At 42.9% G+C, this 21,082-nt stretch overlaps 1 protein-coding gene across 2 annotated transcripts in view; it reads left to right on the top strand.

The window, feature by feature from the left end:
- Positions 1-21,082, top strand: part of LOC127419101 (protein SOGA1-like) — an 86,290-nt gene that overhangs the window by 61,777 nt on the left and 3,431 nt on the right. Inside the window, exons 8-13 of one of the 2 annotated variants that reach the window (XM_051660220.1) lie at positions 1,009-1,239; positions 2,962-3,108; positions 3,225-3,395; positions 10,970-11,230; positions 19,161-19,231; positions 19,320-20,778. In XM_051660220.1, coding sequence (XP_051516180.1) covers positions 1,009-1,239; positions 2,962-3,108; positions 3,225-3,395; positions 10,970-11,230; positions 19,161-19,231; positions 19,320-20,778 — 2,340 coding nt within the window. The remainder of the gene's footprint in view (positions 1-1,008; positions 1,240-2,961; positions 3,109-3,224; positions 3,396-10,969; positions 11,231-19,160; positions 19,232-19,319; positions 20,779-21,082) is intronic. The other variant, XM_051660221.1, reaches the window with a different exon arrangement.

The following is a 21,082-nucleotide window of genomic DNA, read 5'->3' on the forward strand; positions in this document are numbered from 1 at the left end:
GCTCACACAAGTTGTGCTAATATAGATCTTCCAGATACACTTATGATACTACAGTGGTTCTCAACGTTTTGGACTTTTAGTGGTGATTCAACACTGTAACATAGTTGTATTTATTTTCGTCTTTCATAGTTTTGTTCATGGTTTTTTCGATGCATGAGGTGCTTTCACGCGACCTGCCCAAGTTTGCATCTCACAAATTTGGCTACCTTCTGCTAAGTGGCATGAATTTGCACCAGTATACTGTAGAATTTAATGGGATGCATGGCTTTTGATGTCAACAACAAAAGATATGGGAAGCGTTTTCTCCTCACTTTTAAAAGTTGATAACCCTGTTTTTGCTATTCTAACTATGCACAATTATTTAGTTAGTTGCATTTTATTATTTGCATTTTACCTTCAACCAGTTTTTGTGTTGCAACTCGCAACCCACCAGTTGAGAATCACTGGCCACTAAATACACTAGTATATATATAGGAGATAACCATGAGTTTACCAAGTAGGAGGTGTTCTTGGATCAACCTCCTTGGTTGGTCCAATCCCAAATCTTGACCATGACCATGAGCTACCTTGAAAATCAGAGGGAAATAAAAAATTGATAAGAATGTTGTTCAAGCCCCAACTACAGCCCTACAATAAATCATAACCCTATCCCTAAAACCTGATTGTTTAGGAACATGTTGTTCCATGACTGACAAGGATATTGATCCAGGAACTTTTCCTACTTGGCAAAAATCCCTGTAAGCATAAACATAGTATATACCAACTAGATACACTATACTACAACTACACTATAACTACAAAAAAATGTACATATGGCAAACTGCAAAGGTGCTTTGCAAATCTCAGCAATAAATCTTAGTATCATCGTTCACACGTTTCCCTGTCCAAATACAATAATACAGTGCTTGCGAACACAAGACCAGAAATATAGTAGGTATTGACTCATCCTGCTTCCAGGCATCTCTCTTGTCAAATACCTTGTTATGATCTCTCTCTCTTTCTCTCTAGCTTCATGAAGAGCATCAGAAGGCCCTCCTCCTTCGAGACTTCCAGCTGCAGAGTCTGAGTCTACAGACGCGTCTACAGCAGAAGTTGTGGAGTCAGGAGAGGAACCTACTGGTGCAGGAGTCACAGCAGCTCAAAGACAGTCTACTGCTCATCAGCCTCAAACTGCGCTGGCTCCTAAAACAGTGGAGACTTGGCAAGAAACTAGAAATAGAGGGCAAAGATATCCTGGAGGTATGGAGACATTTTTAAACAACAGAGTACTCATCTCTGTGATGGAGAATGATCCTTGAGCCCACTGGTTCAAATGGTTTGGCAGGACCCAGAAATAGGCCACAGTTGTGTTCTGATATGGTCGAGAGGCTGTCACATAATTTTGTAGAGTTTAGCCAAAAAGGAAGATGCCAACATGAACAGATTATCTTGAATAAACCATGAAAAAATCTATATATGGCAGTGTTTCTCAACTAGTGGTTCGTGACCCAAAAGTGTGTCGCAGGTCCATTCAGACTGGGTCACGGACAGCAGGGAAAGAACAGTGTCATAGTTTTTCTATTGAAAACTTTTTGGCGGCTGTCCAAGTGAAACTTAGGACTGCCAAGGCAAATTTAATGATAATTTCATGTTCAGCACTTTATACATGGCTTCTCATTTGCAATGCGTTGTTTTTATGGTGCGTTTAAAGCTTAGTTTCCGTGCAAGTGTAACTGAACCACTCGCCAATGATCCGAGCTTCAACCCTCGATTTTGCGGCACGCAGACCACAAAACTGATGTGATCCATTTGAATTCTATTGAGAATTTTCTAGTTTAATGTGCTATTGAGGAAGTCAAATACCTCTCAAACAGTAGGCAGCCCCGAAATGCCAAACAGCACTGAGGAAAAGAGCAACACTGTGCTATGCGGCAAAATAAAGTTGTTGTTTTTAATTACACATCATCACCTTTACAAAACTGTTTCATGATTTTACATAAGTAACAGTAACTGCAATATTTTTATAAAAATGTTATAATTCCATATTAAACAATCTAGGTATCTATTAGACCTCATTTTTTATTAGCATACAACAGTGGCAGATGTAGTTTCAAATGTGTGTTTCGGGTACAATTCTTTTTCTTTTTTTTTTATTTCAATTATTTCTTTTTCATAAATAATATATTGTTGTTGTTGTTATTATTATTTGAAAGACTAGCTACACTGACCTAACCATTGTAATGAGGAGCCATCCATGGTCTTACCTGTACTTATATGTCGTTGCACTCTAAATATAAGGGCAAATACATGAAGGGCTTTAAAGTCTGGACCTCCAAGACTTATGGAAAAAAGGAAAAGAAGTTTTCCTTCTGTGTAATTTATGTTTTGTTTGAATAATTTTTGATATTAGGAAATAAACAGGATAATAAATATAATTGGCTCATATAAATAAATACAGTCATCAACTTTTAAAAAGGGTGAGAGAAAACTTGTTGTTGTTGTTGTCATCGAAAACAAAAATAATGTCAAATGATACATGCCCATATACTTGAAAACCATGAACAAATCTATGCAAGATAAAAGAAAATCTGACCCAGGATGCATTAAATACAGGTTGTCTTTTACTATGGTGGGTCACCACTTGATGTCCAATGTAAAATCAGGGTCACAAAGCAAAACCAGTTGAGAACCACTGATCTAAGGTAAAGGTTGGAATATAAAAAATAAATAAAAAAACAATCAAGTTCAGCCCATGTTGTGTTGATTATTTTGTATATTGTTGGGCCTATGCAGCTCATGGTAATTTTAATAAATAAAATAAATTAGTAAATGTTTTATTTTACAGAAATTTGTGTTTACTTTTGTATACCACTTGATTTCCAATGTAAATCGGGGTCCTGAAACAAAATCAGTTCAAACTTGAAAGTATAGGCATTATAGGCGCTATTATGAAAATGTAGGCAATTTCATGTGTTCCTCCAGGTAAACAGTGTCAAGGATCTCTGTCTCCTGCTTGAGGAAGATGGACTTTCTTCTCACTATGGAGACAACAAGATGTCTGCTGCTGAGGAGCAACCACACAACCCTTTGCCCAAAGAGCACACCATCGCAGAGAAAACCTGCCTACAGGTATGCTAAACCATAGACTGACTAAACATCTTTCATCTGTAGGAAAGCAATTTGAATTAGATTTGTATTGCCCTGTAATAAAGCATTTACAGCTACATCTCATGTTGCCCCATCAGCAGCCTAACGGGTTTGGCAGTACTCTGTCGGACCTGAAGATGGCGTTACAGGATCTTAGCGCCGAGCTGCGTGAGGAGTGTCAGAGTTCACAGGAGTTAACGCAGCAGTTCGCCCGTGCAAAAGCATCATGGGAAGTTGAGCGGATGGAACTCAAGAGCATCATCACTCAGGTAAAATGCTCTCAGAAAGGTCTATATAGCTTAGAGGCAACATACAGTTAGATTGACATCTTAAACAGTTAAGGCAAATGTTGGATCCTGGCTTATTTGGCTAAATTAGTATATGTACAGTACAGGTGCATCTCAATAAATTAGAATGTCGTGGAAAAGTTCATTTATTTCAGTAATTCAACTCAAATTGTGAAACTCGTGTATTAAATAAATTCAATGCACACAGACTGAAGTAGTTTAAGTCTTTGGTTCTTTTAATTGTGATGATTTTGGCTCACATTTAACAAAAACCCACCAATTCACTATCTCAAAAAATTAGAATACATCATAAGACCAATAAAAAAACATTTTTAGTGAATTGTTGGCCTTCTGGAAAGTATGTTCATTTACTGTATATGTACTCAATACTTGTTAGGGGCTCCTTTTGCTTTAATTACTGACTCAATTCGGCGTGGCATGGAGGTGATCAGTTTGTGGCACTGCTGAGGTGGTATGGAAGCCCAGGTTTCTTTGACAGTGGCCTTCAGCTCATCTGCATTTTTTGGTCTCTTGTTTCTCATTTTCCTCTTGACAATACCCCATAGAGTCTCTATGGGGTTCAGGTCTGGTGAGTTTACTGGCCAGTCAAGCACACCAACACCATGGTCATTTAACCAACTTTTGGTGCTTTTGGCAGTGTGGGCAGGTGCCAAATCCTGCTGGAAAATGAAATCAGCATCTTTAAAAAGCTGGTCAGCAGAAGGAAGCATGAAGTGCTCCAAAATGTCTTGGTAAACGGGTGCAGTGACTTTGGTTTTCAAAAAACACAATGGACCAACACCAGCAGATGACATTGCACCCCAAATCATCACAGACTGTGGAAACTTAACACTGGACTTCAAGCAACTTGGGCTATGAGCTTCTCCACCCTTCCTCCAGACTCTAGGCCCTTGGTTTCCAAATGAAATACAAAACTTGCTCTCATCTGAAAAGAGGACTTTGGAACACTGGGCAACAGTCCAGTTCTTCTTCTCCTTAGCCCAGGTAAGACGCCTTTGACGTTGTCTGTGTTTCAGGAGTGGCTTAACAAGAGGAATACGACAACTGTAGCCAAATTCCTTGACATGTCTGTGTGTGATGCCTTGACCCCAGCCTCAGTCCATTCCTTGTGAAGTTCACCCAAATTCTTGAATCGATTTTGCTTGACAATCATAAGGCTGCTGTTCTCTCGGTTGGTTGTGCATCTTTTTCTTCCACACTTTTTCCTTCCACTCAACTTTCTGTTAACATGCTTGGATACAGCACTCTGTGAACAGCCAGCTTCTTTGGCAATGAATGTTTGTGGCTTACCCTCCTTGTGAAGGGTGTCAATGATTGTCTTCTGGACAACTGTCAGATCAGCAGTCTTCCCCATGATTGTGTAGCCTAGTGAACCAAACTGAGAGACCATTTTGAAGGCTCAGGAAACCTTTGCAGGTGTTTTGAGTTGATTAGCTGATTGGCATGTCACCATATTCTAATTTTTTGAGATAGTGAATTGGTGGGTTTTTGTTAAATGTGAGCCAAAATCATCACAATTAAAAGAACCAAAGACTTAAACTACTTCAGTCTGTGTGCATTGAATTTATTTAATACACGAGTTTCACAATTTGAGTTGAATTACTGAAATAAATGAACTTTTCCATGACATTCTAATTTATTGAGATGCACCTGTATATAAAGACTTTAACAACCTTATCTGACTCATGCAGGCATGAGTTGGTAATGCCTGAGAATAAAGTTTGTTCCCTACCTTGGAGCCTGAAACATAAAGATCAATTTGTAAAAAAGACTTATAGTGACTTTTCAGTTAATACATTTCTGAAGCCACTGGTAATGGCATGTTTAAATTAATTTTATTTCAGCAGAATCATGCCCTGATGTTACAGTGTTAATAATAGTATTCACCCCCTGGACAATTGTTCAAAACTTATCTTTGCTGGAGTTTTCCTACACTCAAAAAAAAAAAAAAAAAAAAAACTCTTTGGCTTAACTTGATTCGGTCACGGACAGTGGTTCCATGTGATTGAAATTAGTTTTCTTAAATTAACATTTCCATGGAAATTCAACTTAAATACTGTCCCAATGCAAATGGATTAAGTGAAGCTGACGTTTTACTTTTTTTTAGTTGAATCAACAAAATTATTATTATTATTATTATTTATTTTTTTGAGTGTATAGGGATTTAAAATACAAATACATTTGGAGGAAGATTCTATGGTATAATGGGACCACAACTGAACTTTTGGGCACCAAAGATAAGAGCTGAATGTTTAGCGCAAACATGGCACAACATCCCTCCGAGAACACCATTCCTAAAGTGGAGCTCAGTGATGGCAGCTTTTTGTTTTATAAATTCTTAGCAGCAGTGACTAGAAAAGTTGGGAAGTGCAAAAGAAAAAATACATAAAGTATGCCCCGATTTGTTGATAAAATCACTGGGATTTGGAGAACAGAAACAAAAAGAATGACCAGAAACATAAAAACAGTGGTGTGGCTTAACATACCTAAAGGTTCATGTCCTGAAATGAGCCAATCAAATATCTCAGACCTCAATCTAATTGCGAATCTAAGAAATGGTTTAAAAATAGCTGATAAACATTTCCAATAAATGAATGGGGCTTGAGCATTTTTTTAAGAAGAAATCATTCAAATGTTAAGATGTTACATAGTGATCTTTACTGTACATACAGTTGAAGTCAGAAGTTTACATACACCTTAGCCAAATACATGTAAACTCAGTTTTTCACAATTCCTAACATTTAATCGTAGAAAACATTCCCTGTCTTAGGTCGGTTCGGATCACTACTTTATTTTAAGAATGTGAAATGTCAGAATAATATTATAGAGAATGATTTATTTCAGCTTTTATTTCTTTCATCACATTCCCAGTGGGTCAGAAGTTTACATACACTTTGTAAGTATATGGCAGCATTGCCTTTAAATTGTTTAACTTGGGTCAAATGTTTTGGGTAGCCTTCCACAAGCTTCTCAAAATAAGTTGCTGGAATTTTGGCCCATTCCTCCAGACAGAACTGGTGTATCTGAGTCAGGTTTGTAGGCCTCCTTGCTCGCACAAGGTTTTTCAGTTCTGCCCACAAATTTTCTATCGGATTGAGGTCAGGGCTTTGTGATGGCCACTCCAATATCTTGACTTTTTTCCACAACTTTGGAGGAATGCTTGGGGTCATTGTCCATTTGGATGACCCATTTGCGACCGAATTTTAACTTCCTAGTTGATGTCTTGAGATGTTGCTTCAGTATATCCACATAATTTTCCTTCCTCATGATGCCATCTATTTTGTGAAGTGCACCAGTCCCTCCTGCAGCAAAGCACCTCCACAACATGATGCTGCCACCCCCATGCTTCACGGTTGAGATGGTGTTCTTCGGCTTGCAAGCCTCACCCTTTTTCCTCCAAACATAACGATGGTCATTATGGCCAAACAGTTAAATTTTTGTTTCATCAGACCAGAGGACATTTCTCCAAAAAGTAAGATCTATGTCCCCATGTGCACTTGCAAATTGTAGTCTGTCTTTTTGTATGGTGGTTTTGGAGCAGTGGCTTCATCCTTGCTGAGCAGCCTTTCAGGTTGTGTTGATATAGGACTCGTTTTACTGTGGATATAGATACTTGTCTACCTGTTTCCTCCAGCATCTTCACAAGGTCCTTTGCTGTTATTCTGGGATTGATCTGCACATTTCACACCAAACTACGTTCATCTCTAGGAGACAGAATGCGTCTCCTTCCTGAGCGGTTTGATGGCTGCATGGTCCCATGGTGTTTATACTTGCGTACTATTGTTTGTACAGATGAACGTGGTACCTTCAGGTGTTTGGAAATTGCTCCCGGAGGTGAACCAGACTTGTGGAGGTCCACAATTTTTTTTTTCTGAGGTCTTGGCTGATTTATTTTGATTTTTCCATGATGTCAAACAAAGAGGCACTGAGTTTGAAGGTAGGCCTTAAAATACATCCACAGGTACACCTCCAATTGACGCCAATTAGCCTATCAGAAGCTAACTGGCTAATTGTCTAAAGGCTTGACATCATTTTCTGGAATTTTCCAAGCTGCTTAAAGGCACAGTTAACTTAGTGAATGTAAACTTCTGACCCACTGGAATTGAGATATAGTCAATTAAAAGTGAAACATCTGTCTGTAAACAATTGTTGGAAAAATTACTCATGTCATGCACAAAGTAGATGTCCTAAAAGGCCTGCCAAAACTATAGTTTGCTAATATTAATTCTGTGGAGTGTTTAAAAAATGAGGTTTAATGACTTCAACCTAAGTGTATGTAAAATTCTGACTTCAACTGTACCCAAAGAGTTACAGTATTTTCTTCCAAATATGGTCTTATCAAATATTAACTGTGATGAAATAATAATTAGGTGAAGAATAACGCATGTAATCCTTTGCTTTTGTAATGCTCGCATTTTCTTATACCTTTAAAATTATAGAGTAGTCAATGGGATGAAATCTTTGTTAAATACATGTACATTGTGGCCTGTTATGTAATAAATCTGAAAGAGTACACAAAGGTGAACTATTTTACAGGTCTTTACACTGTAGGTGTAAAGTAATTACTTTAGCATTGATCTCAAAGCCTCACTACACTGAGCAATTTTAAATACTACACTTCAGGGATGTAGTCATCAATTAAACATACACAGATTACGGTAATTCCTCTTGGGTGCTTTATTCTAAATACCTGAAGCAGGTTAAATTTCCCTAGTTATTGTCAGATAAGCTTGCGATCAATTATCTGTGAGACAAGCTGAAAAATGCTGGATGTCAGCTGTAATTTTGTTATTTGATATTCACTTGATCTCCTGTTAGTTTTGACATGCACCAGTAGTCTTAGAATAGAGCTGTGTAAGGTGTGGTACCACAATGTGGTGGTATCATTGGGGTGAGATGGAGTTTGTGTGAGCGCTTACAGCGTTGTTGCTGGCCGTGATGATGAAAGATGAGTTTAATATCTCTGCTCTGAGACGCATTCCTAACTGCAGTCTTCTTAATGACTTAATTAATGAGCTCGGGGAGAAATAGGACCGAGACACATTTGGTGGATCAGAAGAAATAGAGAGACAGAGGGCACAAAAAAGACACAAGGCTAAAGATAATAAACTAATAAGGAACAAAGCTGTTTTATGATTGAAAATCACTCAGCTTATACAGTAGCTGCTTTGTACACAGCATAAAGATCAATTTCGATGTAAAAAGCCAGTTTAATGTGCAGAGACAACTATAAATAATCCATTTGTGGCATGATTTTCCCAGAGTGTAAACACTGGCTCTGTGGCACTTGGAACTACCAATATGGGTTTTTAAATATCCAATACTAATATCTCATGAGCAGGGTGGCTGAAATAATGCTTATATACACAATACAAATGATACACACAATATTTACTCAAAAATCAGTATATAGAGTCATTAAATAAATAATAATAAATATTTTTTTCACAAGGTATACAATATTTGGGTCTGAAATAAGGGGGAAACTACCAAGTTGTTAATCATTCATGCGGGCAGCGTTATCAGATGCTGATATTAAAACAGATAATTGCACACTGTAGTTTTAAATCAGACATGTTTACACTGTAGATGTCTTAAACAATGCATAGAGAGCTAGGGCTTGTGTGCTGTCTTGTTTAGATTAGTTAAAATGCTCACCATCCTCCCTTCCTTGTTATAGAAGTCCTGGCAGAAAAAAACAACCTTCCAAAAATGTACACATGCACACAGATAGATTGCACCTAAAGCAATACCCAAATGAGCACCTAATGTCTCTAGACTGCTGCTTTCGCCATTACTGCTCTGATTGCTCGATATTACTGAGATGCCTTCCTCTCTGCCACGCCCCCTTTTATCTGCATTTCCTTTGTTTTCCTAAGACTTTGGTGCAGAGAATGAGCCAAGTGATAAAGAAAGGAGTGGGAGAGGTGGGACCTAACACCCTAGTTTTAGCTGTGACCTCTGTGGCTCTAATTAAACCTGTCACAGACAAATTATTTATCACTTTATTAATGAGACACTTACCGATAGCAGAAGGGGAACCTTATGCTGTTACTATATTACTATGAAGTCTTCTCTTGATGCATATATTATTACCTATTATTCATTTATGAAGCAAGTCTGAGAAAAAAGAAAAAAAAAAAGAAAAATCCACAAAGCTTTTGTGGAGTATTTTTCTGCCAGTCTGCTTGTCACAGCTGGTAACATTGCCCACCCTAGTATGAAAGTGCCTGTCTGGAGGATTGGCAATGTGGCATTGTGTTACAAGCTGCTTTTTTGCCATGCTGTGTGGTTGATGCTTCCCCATAGACCTTATTCACACTAGCGCCATCTTTGATATTTAATGGGAATGACAACGATGCTGTGAGGGATAGACTTAGTCTCGTCAATGGGCTGTACTGCAGTTTAAAGTGTTTTTAGATCAGTCTGCGGACAAAACATTGATAAAATATCTGTCCAAGAACATTCAGCGTACAAAGAATTCCAGACAACATGAGTTTTTGCAATAAATATCTTTTACCCTTTATAGTAAATCACAACAAACTATTAACCTCGTCGTGCCATCCAAAACAAAACTCATTAGGCATTATCACTGTGACAAGCTGGTCACATGATTGTCTGATGAGTTCCCAGCAGGCTGTGTGTTTTAATAACCTGACTCGCGTAATCTCATGGAATTTATGAGTTCAGATGATTTACAGATCCAATTGATAGAGCAGAAGGAATTTAAATGAGGATGGGGTATAAAGAGTAGGCTAGCTTAATACTAACTGTCACTGGAAACATAATCTTAGGTTTAAAGTTAAAATTAAAAAAAATTCCATGCCCTTTCCCAACTTATTAGATAAGGAATTAAAAAACTAGACATTTCTACTCTAGTTTCTAATCTAAATTCTGATTGGATGAGCAACGTTCGAAACCATTGTAAAGAAAAGCCAATGTAAGCAAACTTGTTTGATCAGTTCATACAACTTGTCATGCATCAATTGAATTCTAACGCCAAGTTGCTTGCTACATTGCTTGGCAATGTAGCAGCGTACAGTTAGGCTAATAAACTATATTACTTTGCTGAAGAATTGTTTATTATGATGTTTTTTTTTAATAATAAATATAACTATTTATTTAACATTGTTTTCTTTAGCATATTGCACTTAAGCAATAAGCCAATTGAAGCAGCAAGTTACCATGATTTTACCATGGATAAAGGGGTTTTAGACACTGTGCTTTACAATGTGCCTAAGAACAGACTTTATCCATGGTAAAATTGCTGTAACGCACGACGTTGAGTGGCTTATTGTTTTTGTTCTATTAAGTATGTTTCCTAACTGCACTTAGAGGCTCATTAAATGGTGGAAGGCAAATACGTTAATATCCACAAAATGTCTTTATGATGTCTGGGTTGTTTTTGCTGTCAAGATCTGAATGAAGAGGCTTACTTTGCATTATCTCCATGGTTACTGTTCCTCCTTGGAAAGATCAAGTGTTCTCTTTTGATCTCACTCACTCCCATTTTGTCTTCCTCTTTCTCTCATCAGCTGGAGGGGAAGGTGGGGAAGGCGTCTGTGACTGGGGGTGAAAAGGATTCTCCAGATCTCAAGGGAGCGTTGAAAAAGGAGCGAGAGGAGCATCAACACCTGCTGGCGGACTCTTATGCTGCCGTGATGGACCTCACCAAACAGCTGCAGATCAGTGAGAGAAACTGGAGTCGAGAAAGACTAGAGCTTCTGGAGCACTTCAACCAGGAAAGAAGTCAATGGGAACAGCATTTAAGAGACGCCCAGAGCAAAAGCACACTGGTGAGAAGTTTAGCAGGAGTTCACGCTGCTCTTTGCCATGCAACAAATGCATACAGTAACCAGGAGCTTTTGAAACTCCTTTAAAGTACCATAAAAGTAGTCATATATCTTGTGCACTATTTTCCTAGCCATCTGAAGCCATATAATAGCTTTTTGTGTGGAACAGATGAAATTAAACAGTTATTCATTTTTATTCTTTACCCCGGTGTAGCTCTTAAATATCATTTGCATGTCTACATATTTAAAAATATGGCATCACAATAAGTCACAAGACATGCAAGAAGCAATGATGTTTTTGTTTTTAATGATATCAAAACAACCTTAAAGGTGCACTCAGTAACTTTTTGCTCATGTCATCTTGGACTTACAGTGACACCTAGTGGTGTGGATGCAGCGTAATTCAAAATCAGTTTTCAGTTTTCAGTTTCAGATGCCATTGCAGAATTTCACTAGTCACAATCAGCCATGATAAATTTAATCTAAGAGTGAAAGTGTCCAATAACAAGACGGTTACTGAGATTAAGCGAGTAGTATTCAGCTGGTCATGTGATTCTAAAATAGGGCTGCAACTAACGATTGTTTTGATGATCAATTAATCTAACGATTATTAGGATGATTATTTGACTATTCGGCAAATATTGCAATGATTAATAATTAGCTCTTAACTGATTATTCAGCTTGTGCCCGATTTAAAAGGTTGTATTAAACGTGTTTACTAACAATAAAGAGAACAAAATCATCTTTTAAAAATACCTCTAAATGACATTCACTGAATTAAAGGGAAAATACTTTTTATTAATGACGCGGAAGACCGCTTAGGTCTTCCGCGTCATGGAGATTCCAGAGGTCTGGGTGTGGGTGCCAGATGGTGCCCCGTCCCTGAGAAAGAAGGTCCTTCCTCAGGGGAATTCACCAGGGGGGAGCTGTCACGAGGAGCGTGAGGTCCGAGCACCACGTCTGGGCGGGCCAGTAGGGTGTTACCAGGACGACCTGCTCCTCGTCCTCCCTGACCTTGGGAGGGGGAAACGCATATTTGCACATGCCAGGGGGCCAGCTGTGTGCCAGCGTGTCTATGCCAAGGGGGGCCTGCAAAAAATCCTGTTGTTATCAAGTGTTTTTGTCTTGTTTTCCATTTAATATACATACATTACTTGAGAAGCAACAAATAAGATAGTTAGACTTGCTTTAAGAGACTGTATCTTACATATAAGTGTATTTTGTATACAAGTGTATTTTTTCACTTGGTTGTTCTTCTGCAAGTGCAGTAAAGACAAAATATGGTTATATTCAAGATCTGTTCTCTAAAAGCAAGTCTAAATATCTTATATGCTGCTTCTCAGGTGAATGCATCTTTTTTTAAAGGATTTTTAGATATTTTAAAATATTTGTATTTGTAATATTATATTCAACATTCTCAGATACCACATTTTTCTTCTGCAGTATAGCTGCTAAAGAAAATGTACATTGTTTCAATATTTATATTGGAAAACGTCATGGTTACTGGTGTAACCTCCGTTCCCCGATGGAGGGAACGAGACGTTGTGTCGATGTAGTGACACTAGGGGTCACTCTTGGGAGCCCGAGACACCTCTGGTCTTTGATAAAAGGCCAATGAAAATTGGCGAGTGGTATTTACATGCCACTCCCCCGGACATACGGGTATAAAAGGAGCTGGTATGCAACCACTCATTCAGGTTTTATGCTGAGGAGCCGATATAAGGTCCGGCCATTTCAGCGGGTAGTTCAGTGTTGTGGCAGGAGGGACACAATGTCTCGTTCCCTCCATCAGGGAACGGAGGTTACACCAGTAACCATGACATTCCCTATCTGTCACTCACTCGACGTTGTGTCGATGTAGTGACACTAGGGGTCCCTATACGAAATGCCACAACTGGCTGAAATGTGTTACGTGAACTGGCGGTGTGTGGTGGGCAGACTGCTGTGTGCCTCATAGCCAGCACACCAGGTCAACACATAACCTCCCCCAACATAGTTATGAGTGTCGAACGGTCCTTTTTGTGGACAAGTCGACTACCCAAAGATAGAGACAGGCTTAACCCAGTCGTGGCCTCTTTTCCCCTTCTCTTTTTCCACTCCCTAAAAAAGAAGGGGGATTATCCGACTGGGCCACCAGGTCTAGTCGGGGGGTGTCCCTCCCAAGGGGAAGACACCGCAGAGACCACACCTCGCCCAAAGAAAGGGGGGGATATTTAAGTCGAAGAATACGTCACACGGTCTTTCCAACCATGTGGAGAGCCTTCAAGGTAGATCCTACCCAATGGGGGAGGAGTTACTACAAACATGGAGACTGGGCCAGAGGGGCTCTGCCCAAGGAAGGCGCAGTTTGCCAGCAGGGAAATGAACTAGTGGAAGATATATATCGCATGGGGTTAGCCTTACAGGGAACCGCCACATGCAGAGCACCTACCCAAGAACAGGGCTCTTAGTTAGCGCATGTACTGGGCCGGCAGCGAGTCTCTCCGAAAACTCGACTGCCACAGGGCTCGGAGGAAGTCAACCAGGGAACAAAGTTTGTGAACGCTACTGGGAATTAATGGTGCACGTCTTCAGCTCCAAGGGAGGTGGAAGGCGCTATGTGCAAGCGATACACCCAGCCAGCTATCCCGGGCTTATCCGCTTGTGTTGCGTGCCACTACCTGGGATGAAACCGGTTCCACCTGGAGGTTATAGAACCTTGCACAGGTGTTGGGTGTTGCCCAGCCCTCTGCTCTGCAAATGTCTGTTAGAGAGGCACCCCTGGCCAGGGCCCAGGGAGCCGCTACACCCCTGGTAGAATGGGCTGGTAGCCCTACCAGGGGCGGCATGTCCTTGGCGACATATGCCATAGTTATGGCATCAAAGAGCCAGTGGGCGATCCTCTGCTTGGAGACAGCGCTTCCTTTCCGCTGTGCACCAAAGTAGACAAAGAGCTGCTCAGAGATTCTAAAGCTCTGCGTGCGATCCAAATAGATGCGTAAAGCGCACACCGGACACAGCAACGACAGGGCTGGGTGTGCCTCCTCCTGGGGCAGCGCTTGCAGGTTCACCACCTGGTCCCTAAAGGGGTGGTGGGAACCTTGGGCACATAGCCCGGTCAGGGTCTCAGGATCATGTGAGAGTAACCTGGACTGAACTCCAGGCACGTTTCGCTGACAGAGAACGCTTGCAGGTCACCTACCCTCTTGATGGAAGTGAGCGCAGTCAGGAGGGCAGTCTTCAAGGAGAGTGCCTTAAGCTCGGCTGACTGCAAAGGCTCAAAGGGGGCTCTCTGTAGACCCTGAAGAACTACAGAGGTCCAGTGAGGGAACGAGGCGCGGTCTGGAGGGATTCAGCCTCCTGGCACCTATTAGGAACCTGATGATCAGGTCGTGCTTCCCTAAGGACTTACCGTTGACTGCGTCATGGTGTGCTGCTATGGCGGCAATGTACACCTTCAAGGTGGAAGGGGACAGCCTCCCTTCCAACCTCTCCTGCAGGAAGGAAAGCACTGATTTGACTGCGCATCTCTGGGGGTCTTCCCGATGGGAAGAACACCACTTAGCGAACAGACGCCACTTAAAGGCATACAGGAGCCTCGTAGAGGGGGCCCTAGCCTGAGTGATTGTGTCTACCACCGCAGGTGGTAGACCGCTTAGGTCTTCCGCATCATGGAGATTCCAGAGGTCTGGGTGTGGGTGCCAGATGGTGCCCCGTCCCTGAGAAAGAAGGTCCTTCCTTAGGGGAATTCACCAGGGGGGAGCTGTCACGAGGAGCGTGAGGTCCGTGCACCACGTCTGGGCGGGCCAGTAGGGTGTTACCAGGACGACCTGCTCCTCGTCCTCCCTGACCTTGGGAGGGGGAAACGCATATTTGCACATGCCAGGGGGCCAGCTGTGTGCCAGCGCGTCTATGCCAAGGGGGGCCTCGGTCAGGGCGTACCAGAGCGGGCAGTGGGGAGGATTCTTGGGAGGCGAACAGGTGCACTTGTGCCTGTCGAATCGACTCCAAATCAGCTGGACCACCTGAGGGTGGAGTCTCCACTCTCCCCTGAGGGTAACCTGTCGTGACAGCACGTCCGCTGTAGTGTTGAGGTTGCCCGGGATGTGAGTGGCTTGCAGCGACTTGAAGTGCTGCTGACTCCAGAGGAGGAGACGGCGGGCGAGTTGTGACATACAATAAGAGCGCAAACCGCCTTGGCGGTTTGACATATGCTACCATTGTCGTGTTGTCTGTCTGAACTAACACGTGCTTGCCCTGGATCAACGGCCGAAACCTCCACAGGGCAAGCAGAATTGCCAACAACTCGAGGCAGTTGATGTGCCAATGCAGTCACGGACCCGTCCAGAGGCTGGCGGCTGCGTGCCTGTTGCAAACAGTGCCCCAGCCCATTTTGGAGCCATCTGTCGTGACCACGACGCGCCTGGGGACCAGTTCTAGACGAACACCTGCCCGTAAAAACGAGATGTCGGTCCAAGGGCTGAAAAGATGGTGACAGACCGGCGTGATGACCACGCGACGTGTCCCGTAGCGCCATGCCCATCTCGGGACTCAAGTCTGGAGCCAGTGCTGAAGCGGCCTCATATGCATCAACCCGAGCGGGGTGGCCACCGCCGAGGATGCCATATGCCTCAGGAGCCTCTGAAAAAGTTTCAGTGGAACCGCTGTTTTCTGTTTGAACGCCTTCAAACTGGCCAGCACCGACTGGGCGCGCTCGTTCGTAAGGTGCACCGTCAAGGAGACTGAGTCCACCTCCAAACTGAGAAAAGAGATGCTCTGAACCGGGAGGAGCTTGCTCTTTTCCTAGTTGACCCGAAGCCCTAGTCAGCTGAGGTTTGAGAGCACCAGGTCCCAGTGTGCACACAACATGTCTCGAGAATGAGCTAGGATTAGCCAGTCGTCGAGATAGTTGAGAACGTGAATGCCCACCTCCCTTAACGAGGCAATGCCCACCTCCCGCGACCTTGTCAGCTCTTCATGCCCTTCCGGGAAGAAAGGAACGGGGGCGGGGCGTGGCTTTGAGCGGCACCGCGAGCCCAGGAACCAATCACCGAGCCGCGAGGGTTCAGGGAAAAGCAGTGAGTTCCACTCTAGCCAACGCTCGCGGCTGCCCGGGAAAGCATGTCGTCATCTCCGCGTCAGCCTGTGACTGGGCAATCGACCCCGAAGGGAGGAGCCCAGCTGAGGCTTCTGACTGGACGAGCCCGTTCTCCAATGCTGCGCTCGAGAGCTCATCACTGTCGCGGGCTCCGAATAAGAGGTCGAACTCGCCGTGAGACAAGCCGGCGGACTCATCCGGAAGCCCGATCGGGGCAGACGAGCGTGCTGGGGAATGGGAGGTCCGCGGGGGGATACCCGATGGAGGCGGTCCCATTGGGGTCCCCAAATCGCCCCCAGTGCTAGCCGCGCTGGCCTCATACCCCGTGGGTAAAAGGACCGAGGCGGGAGCCTCTGAGGTGGCTCGCTTTCTTATGAAGGCAAGCCACGACCGCAACATTGCCATGGACATATTCTGGCAATGAGAACATGACCATCCACGAACGCTGTCTCCACGTGAGCAGTGCCCAGACACGAAAGACAGTGATCGTGATCGTCAGAAGGCGAGAGATAACGAGCGCAACCAGGAATAACACACAAACGGAAAAGCATCTTTAAAAAGACGCGTCTTTAAAAAGACGTTTCGTGTGTGCCACTCTTTTAGAGAAATATACTCTTTTATTTCTGCCGAAGCGCCCAGGGGCATTCTCTGCAGTGCACCAGTGCAGAGGGGGGAGAAGCCGCTGAAATGTGCCGTCAGATCCAGCAGAGGTGAATGAACAGTTCAGCTCAGTGAGCATGACCGTTCAGCTCTGAAGAGAAAATCTGAATGAGTGGTTGCATACCAGCTCCTTTTATACCCTTATGTCCGGGGGAGTGGCATGCAAATACCACTCGCCAATTTTCATTGGCCTTTTATCAAAGACCAGAGGTGTCTCGGGCTCCCAAGAGTGACCCCTAGTGTCACTACATCGACACAACGTCGAGTGAGTGACAGATAGGGAACAATCCAAAACAAATCAAAAACGTATTTTGTTGTAGTGTATAATGGGGCAAAGACAATCTCTCTCACCTTTTTGTTCACTTCAGTACATCTTTCAAACTCTCTCTTCACGATAAGAAATGCACAGTGACACATATATTATGATTCAATAAGTTGTGAGCCATCACGTTATAATCTAGCTGCATTAAGCGTGTGCGCTCTAGGGATGAGTATCCCCGCGACAGAGTGTGCCTCAGCCGAGTGCAGTTTCAATCTCTCCCCCTTAGATCGGGCCGCTTCACGCAACTCATAGAAGAGGCACTGACCACACAGAGAAATACCAGTTTCGGAGTTTGTAGATATTTACATGATCTGCTTCCGTATTATTTGAACTTTAATAAAGCTATAATGCATTAAATATAACTGCATTTAAGATGTAACGCTGGGGTGTTTCTTTAAAGAGCTCCGGCTCCAATTATTCCACAACGAGAGTGCTTCTGTATTTATTTATTTTGTATTTATGTATAATTCCCTCAAACTTTGCGATGTACATCACCTGAAGCTCTTTGGAAAGTTTAGAATGCATTTGGACTGTGAGCTGAGTAATTCTTCCTCTCCTCAGTCAGGCGCGAACTGCAATGCTGCTCTCTCACATCATCATTAGAGTTTAATGTGATGTCATGTTACGTTAAATGAGATCAAACGACCATTCGACAATTAACATTTTTGTTGACAATTTTTTATTGCCGATAACGTCGACTAATCGTTTCAGCCCTCTTCTAAAATGGCAGCCCCCATGAGGGCGCCTCTGCCCCATGTAGAATAAAACAGCTTTTATAAGGTTACTGATATGACTAGAGTCCTCATCTAGAGTCCCCCACTCATGTGAGTGGTCATGATTTTATGCATATGTTTCAAAATTACAATTCATTTCTTTAGGAGTAAAACTTTTTGAATGGGGAAAAAATTACTGAGAGCACCTTTAAAGCACAATGTTTAAAGATGTTAAAGTTCCAAGCGCTTTAAACAGCTAAGGAAACCACTTTTACATATTATCTACCTTTTTTCTGGGTCTGGGTTTAATCTGTTGTTTTATTTGGGTTGCTGAGGATGTGCCACCATTTATTGCGTTTTCGGCACAAGTTTTGAGAAGGATATAGCTGCAGGCAGAGCTCCAAAAAGGGGCTGGAGCTCCAAACCACCAGCCAAAGCATAGTGAGCCCCTAACCTAACCCATTCCCTAACACTAACTGTGTGGGGAGGTATCACCACCTTTTGGAGTTGGCCCAGCCCCCTTTTGGTGTAACCCCCCTGTTTTAGAGATCTCACCCCCATTTGGAGATCTCCAACCTGCAGCTATATCTACTTGCATATTTTACCCCCACATTTCCTCCACTGGCTCAGTGTTCCCTCCACATAATTGCCGGATATGACATCTTTGAACACTTCCACAGAGAGCCTGCAGACAGACTCAATGTATGTTGCATCACTTAACTAGAACTACTTGTTTTGCAAATCCATGTGGCTGCTCACAACATGTGTTCAAATTGGAGACTGTGTGGTCAGTGTGTCTGCACTAACCACACCATAAGTATTAAGACTGGAAAAAGAAATGAGACCATAGCTGTAGTCTCTCCTCTTTGTGTCAGTCAAGATCAGTGCTCTACTTTCTTTGTTTCACATGATATCTTAAATTAAAAAGTCTGATACCATGCCTCATTGAGAGGAATTGGGTCATTTAAATATCTGTGATGAGCCGTACCACTATTATTAACCCCGCAGAGGAAACTAGCTATATTGAATTACTTCATTTCCTAAAGAGAGAATAAGCTGACTCAGTAATACCACATGAATGAATGGGAATACTGCGGTGTGTGAATGACCAAGGCATGCCACACTTTAAAACTTTACTAAAACAGTTCATTTCCTTTTTAGGCTCTTCAGGATAAAACCTCAGACAAGGAAACATCAGCAGATGCAGCCACCAACAGTTCTGCCCTACAAAGGTAACATGACTTACATGATGTGTAAATTGCATCACGTTGTCATCAGACATTTGATTATTTTAGAATAATCTCCATTATTTCCTTATAGGACCAAATCAGTTTCCACCCTCTCAGAATTTAAGAGTTTACTGGACACCAGTCTCTTCCTTCCTGGTCATAATGTTAATGGAGTACCAGATGGGAATGTTGGGCAGCCCCAATCCACCACCCATACATCCCTGCTGGCTCGCACTGACCTGAGTGACCTTAACAAGAAGAATTGGAAGTACCTGACCAGCGATTCTGCTGTATTGGAGAAGGGTGACCAATTTAAGACATGGGACTGCCCAAGCACCAACTCCAACAGCAGCTTTCCAGGACTGGAGCTCAGCAAAGAGTACATCCAAAGGAGCTACACCGCTCCAGATAAGACAGGCATTCGCATCTATTATAGTCCTCCTACAGTGAGGAGAATGGAGAGGAGGCCAGTCAATGAAAAGGCCCAGCAGGAGCCCAGGCAAGGAATTTCATCTAGAGACAGATCCAGAGATCATCTGGATCTATCAGGTCAGATCTCTGCATCTGCACCCTTATCAACCACTTCCTCATTGTCTTATGAGCAATGGTTGAGTTCACTTTCACAGCAGCATAGAGACCTACTTGAGGGACGAACGGGAGGTTCTGCTCCATTCCATGGACTGGAGATTTCAGGCAACCTTAGTGATGACATGAAAGAGATGACAAACTGCGTGCGACAGGCCATTCGCTCCAGTTCCCTGGAGAGAAAGTGCAGCAAAGATACTGGGAGCCAGACTGTGGGTGTTTCCAGCACAGGAACGCAAACGGCACAGTTGGTCAGCATTGGCCTACAAACGGATAGCCCTATTCCATCCATTAGAGGCCTTCAAGGGAAAGCATGGTCTCCTCGTCCATACACCTCACTTGCATCAGCACGTTCCAGACAAATCTCTTCATCACTGGAGAAAGTTCAGAGTCGCATAGATAGACCCTGTTGCTCACCCAAATATGGCTCACCCAAGCTAAGCCGCAGGGTCTCCACCTCCTCCTCCAAACTTGAGACATCCTCCACATCCTCAAGGGAACGCAGTGTCTGGAATCTCCAAAACCGCAGTGGATCACAGAATGGTTCTGCATGGGCACGTTCCACCACCACCCGTGACAGTCCAGTGCTTAGCGGCCTCAATGATGGCTTGTCCAGTCTCTTCAGTGTGGTGGAACACTCCGGAAGTGTTGAATCCTTATGGAAAGCAGATCCGTGTCCAGGAAGACAAGCCGCTGGGAAACCCTCCTGTCCTAGCATAGGTATTGGCCTGGGAGAAGCTGGAGCTCAGAAATATGGCATGGTCCAGGAGTTTTTCCGCAATGTTTGCAGTAGGACAGCACCAGTGGGCACCATGGATGAACCAAAACCTGAATGCCTCCCTGGATCCTTGATTGGGACGGACAACATCACGAAAATCGTCAATAAGCGGTTTATGAAAACTCAAAGAGACGAGTTGGTAGCCACTGGAAAGGACACAACGAGCACAAGCTCTAATACCCTGGAGGTAAGACACTGGTTGACAATGTGTGATTGTGTTTAATCATGAACAGCTGAATGAGTTATTCACTTGCTCCAAAAGGGGTGGTTGAAGTGGTTGGAAAACAAATGTACCTAAGATTTTTTGCCTGTTGGATGATCAAATAGACTAAAAATCCCATTGACTTACACTGAAGAAGGGACCCAAGCCATATCTAGGGAACAGAATATTGCAGATGCACAGAAATCACTTTAGAATCTAGTCATGAAGTTGTTATGAAGGGTAATTACTCACTATCTCAATGTTTTTAGAGATTCATTTTAATATTTTG

The sequence above is a fragment of the Myxocyprinus asiaticus genome, chromosome 28 (genome assembly GCF_019703515.2).
Source record: "Myxocyprinus asiaticus isolate MX2 ecotype Aquarium Trade chromosome 28, UBuf_Myxa_2, whole genome shotgun sequence".
Taxonomy (NCBI): domain Eukaryota; kingdom Metazoa; phylum Chordata; class Actinopteri; order Cypriniformes; family Catostomidae; genus Myxocyprinus; species Myxocyprinus asiaticus.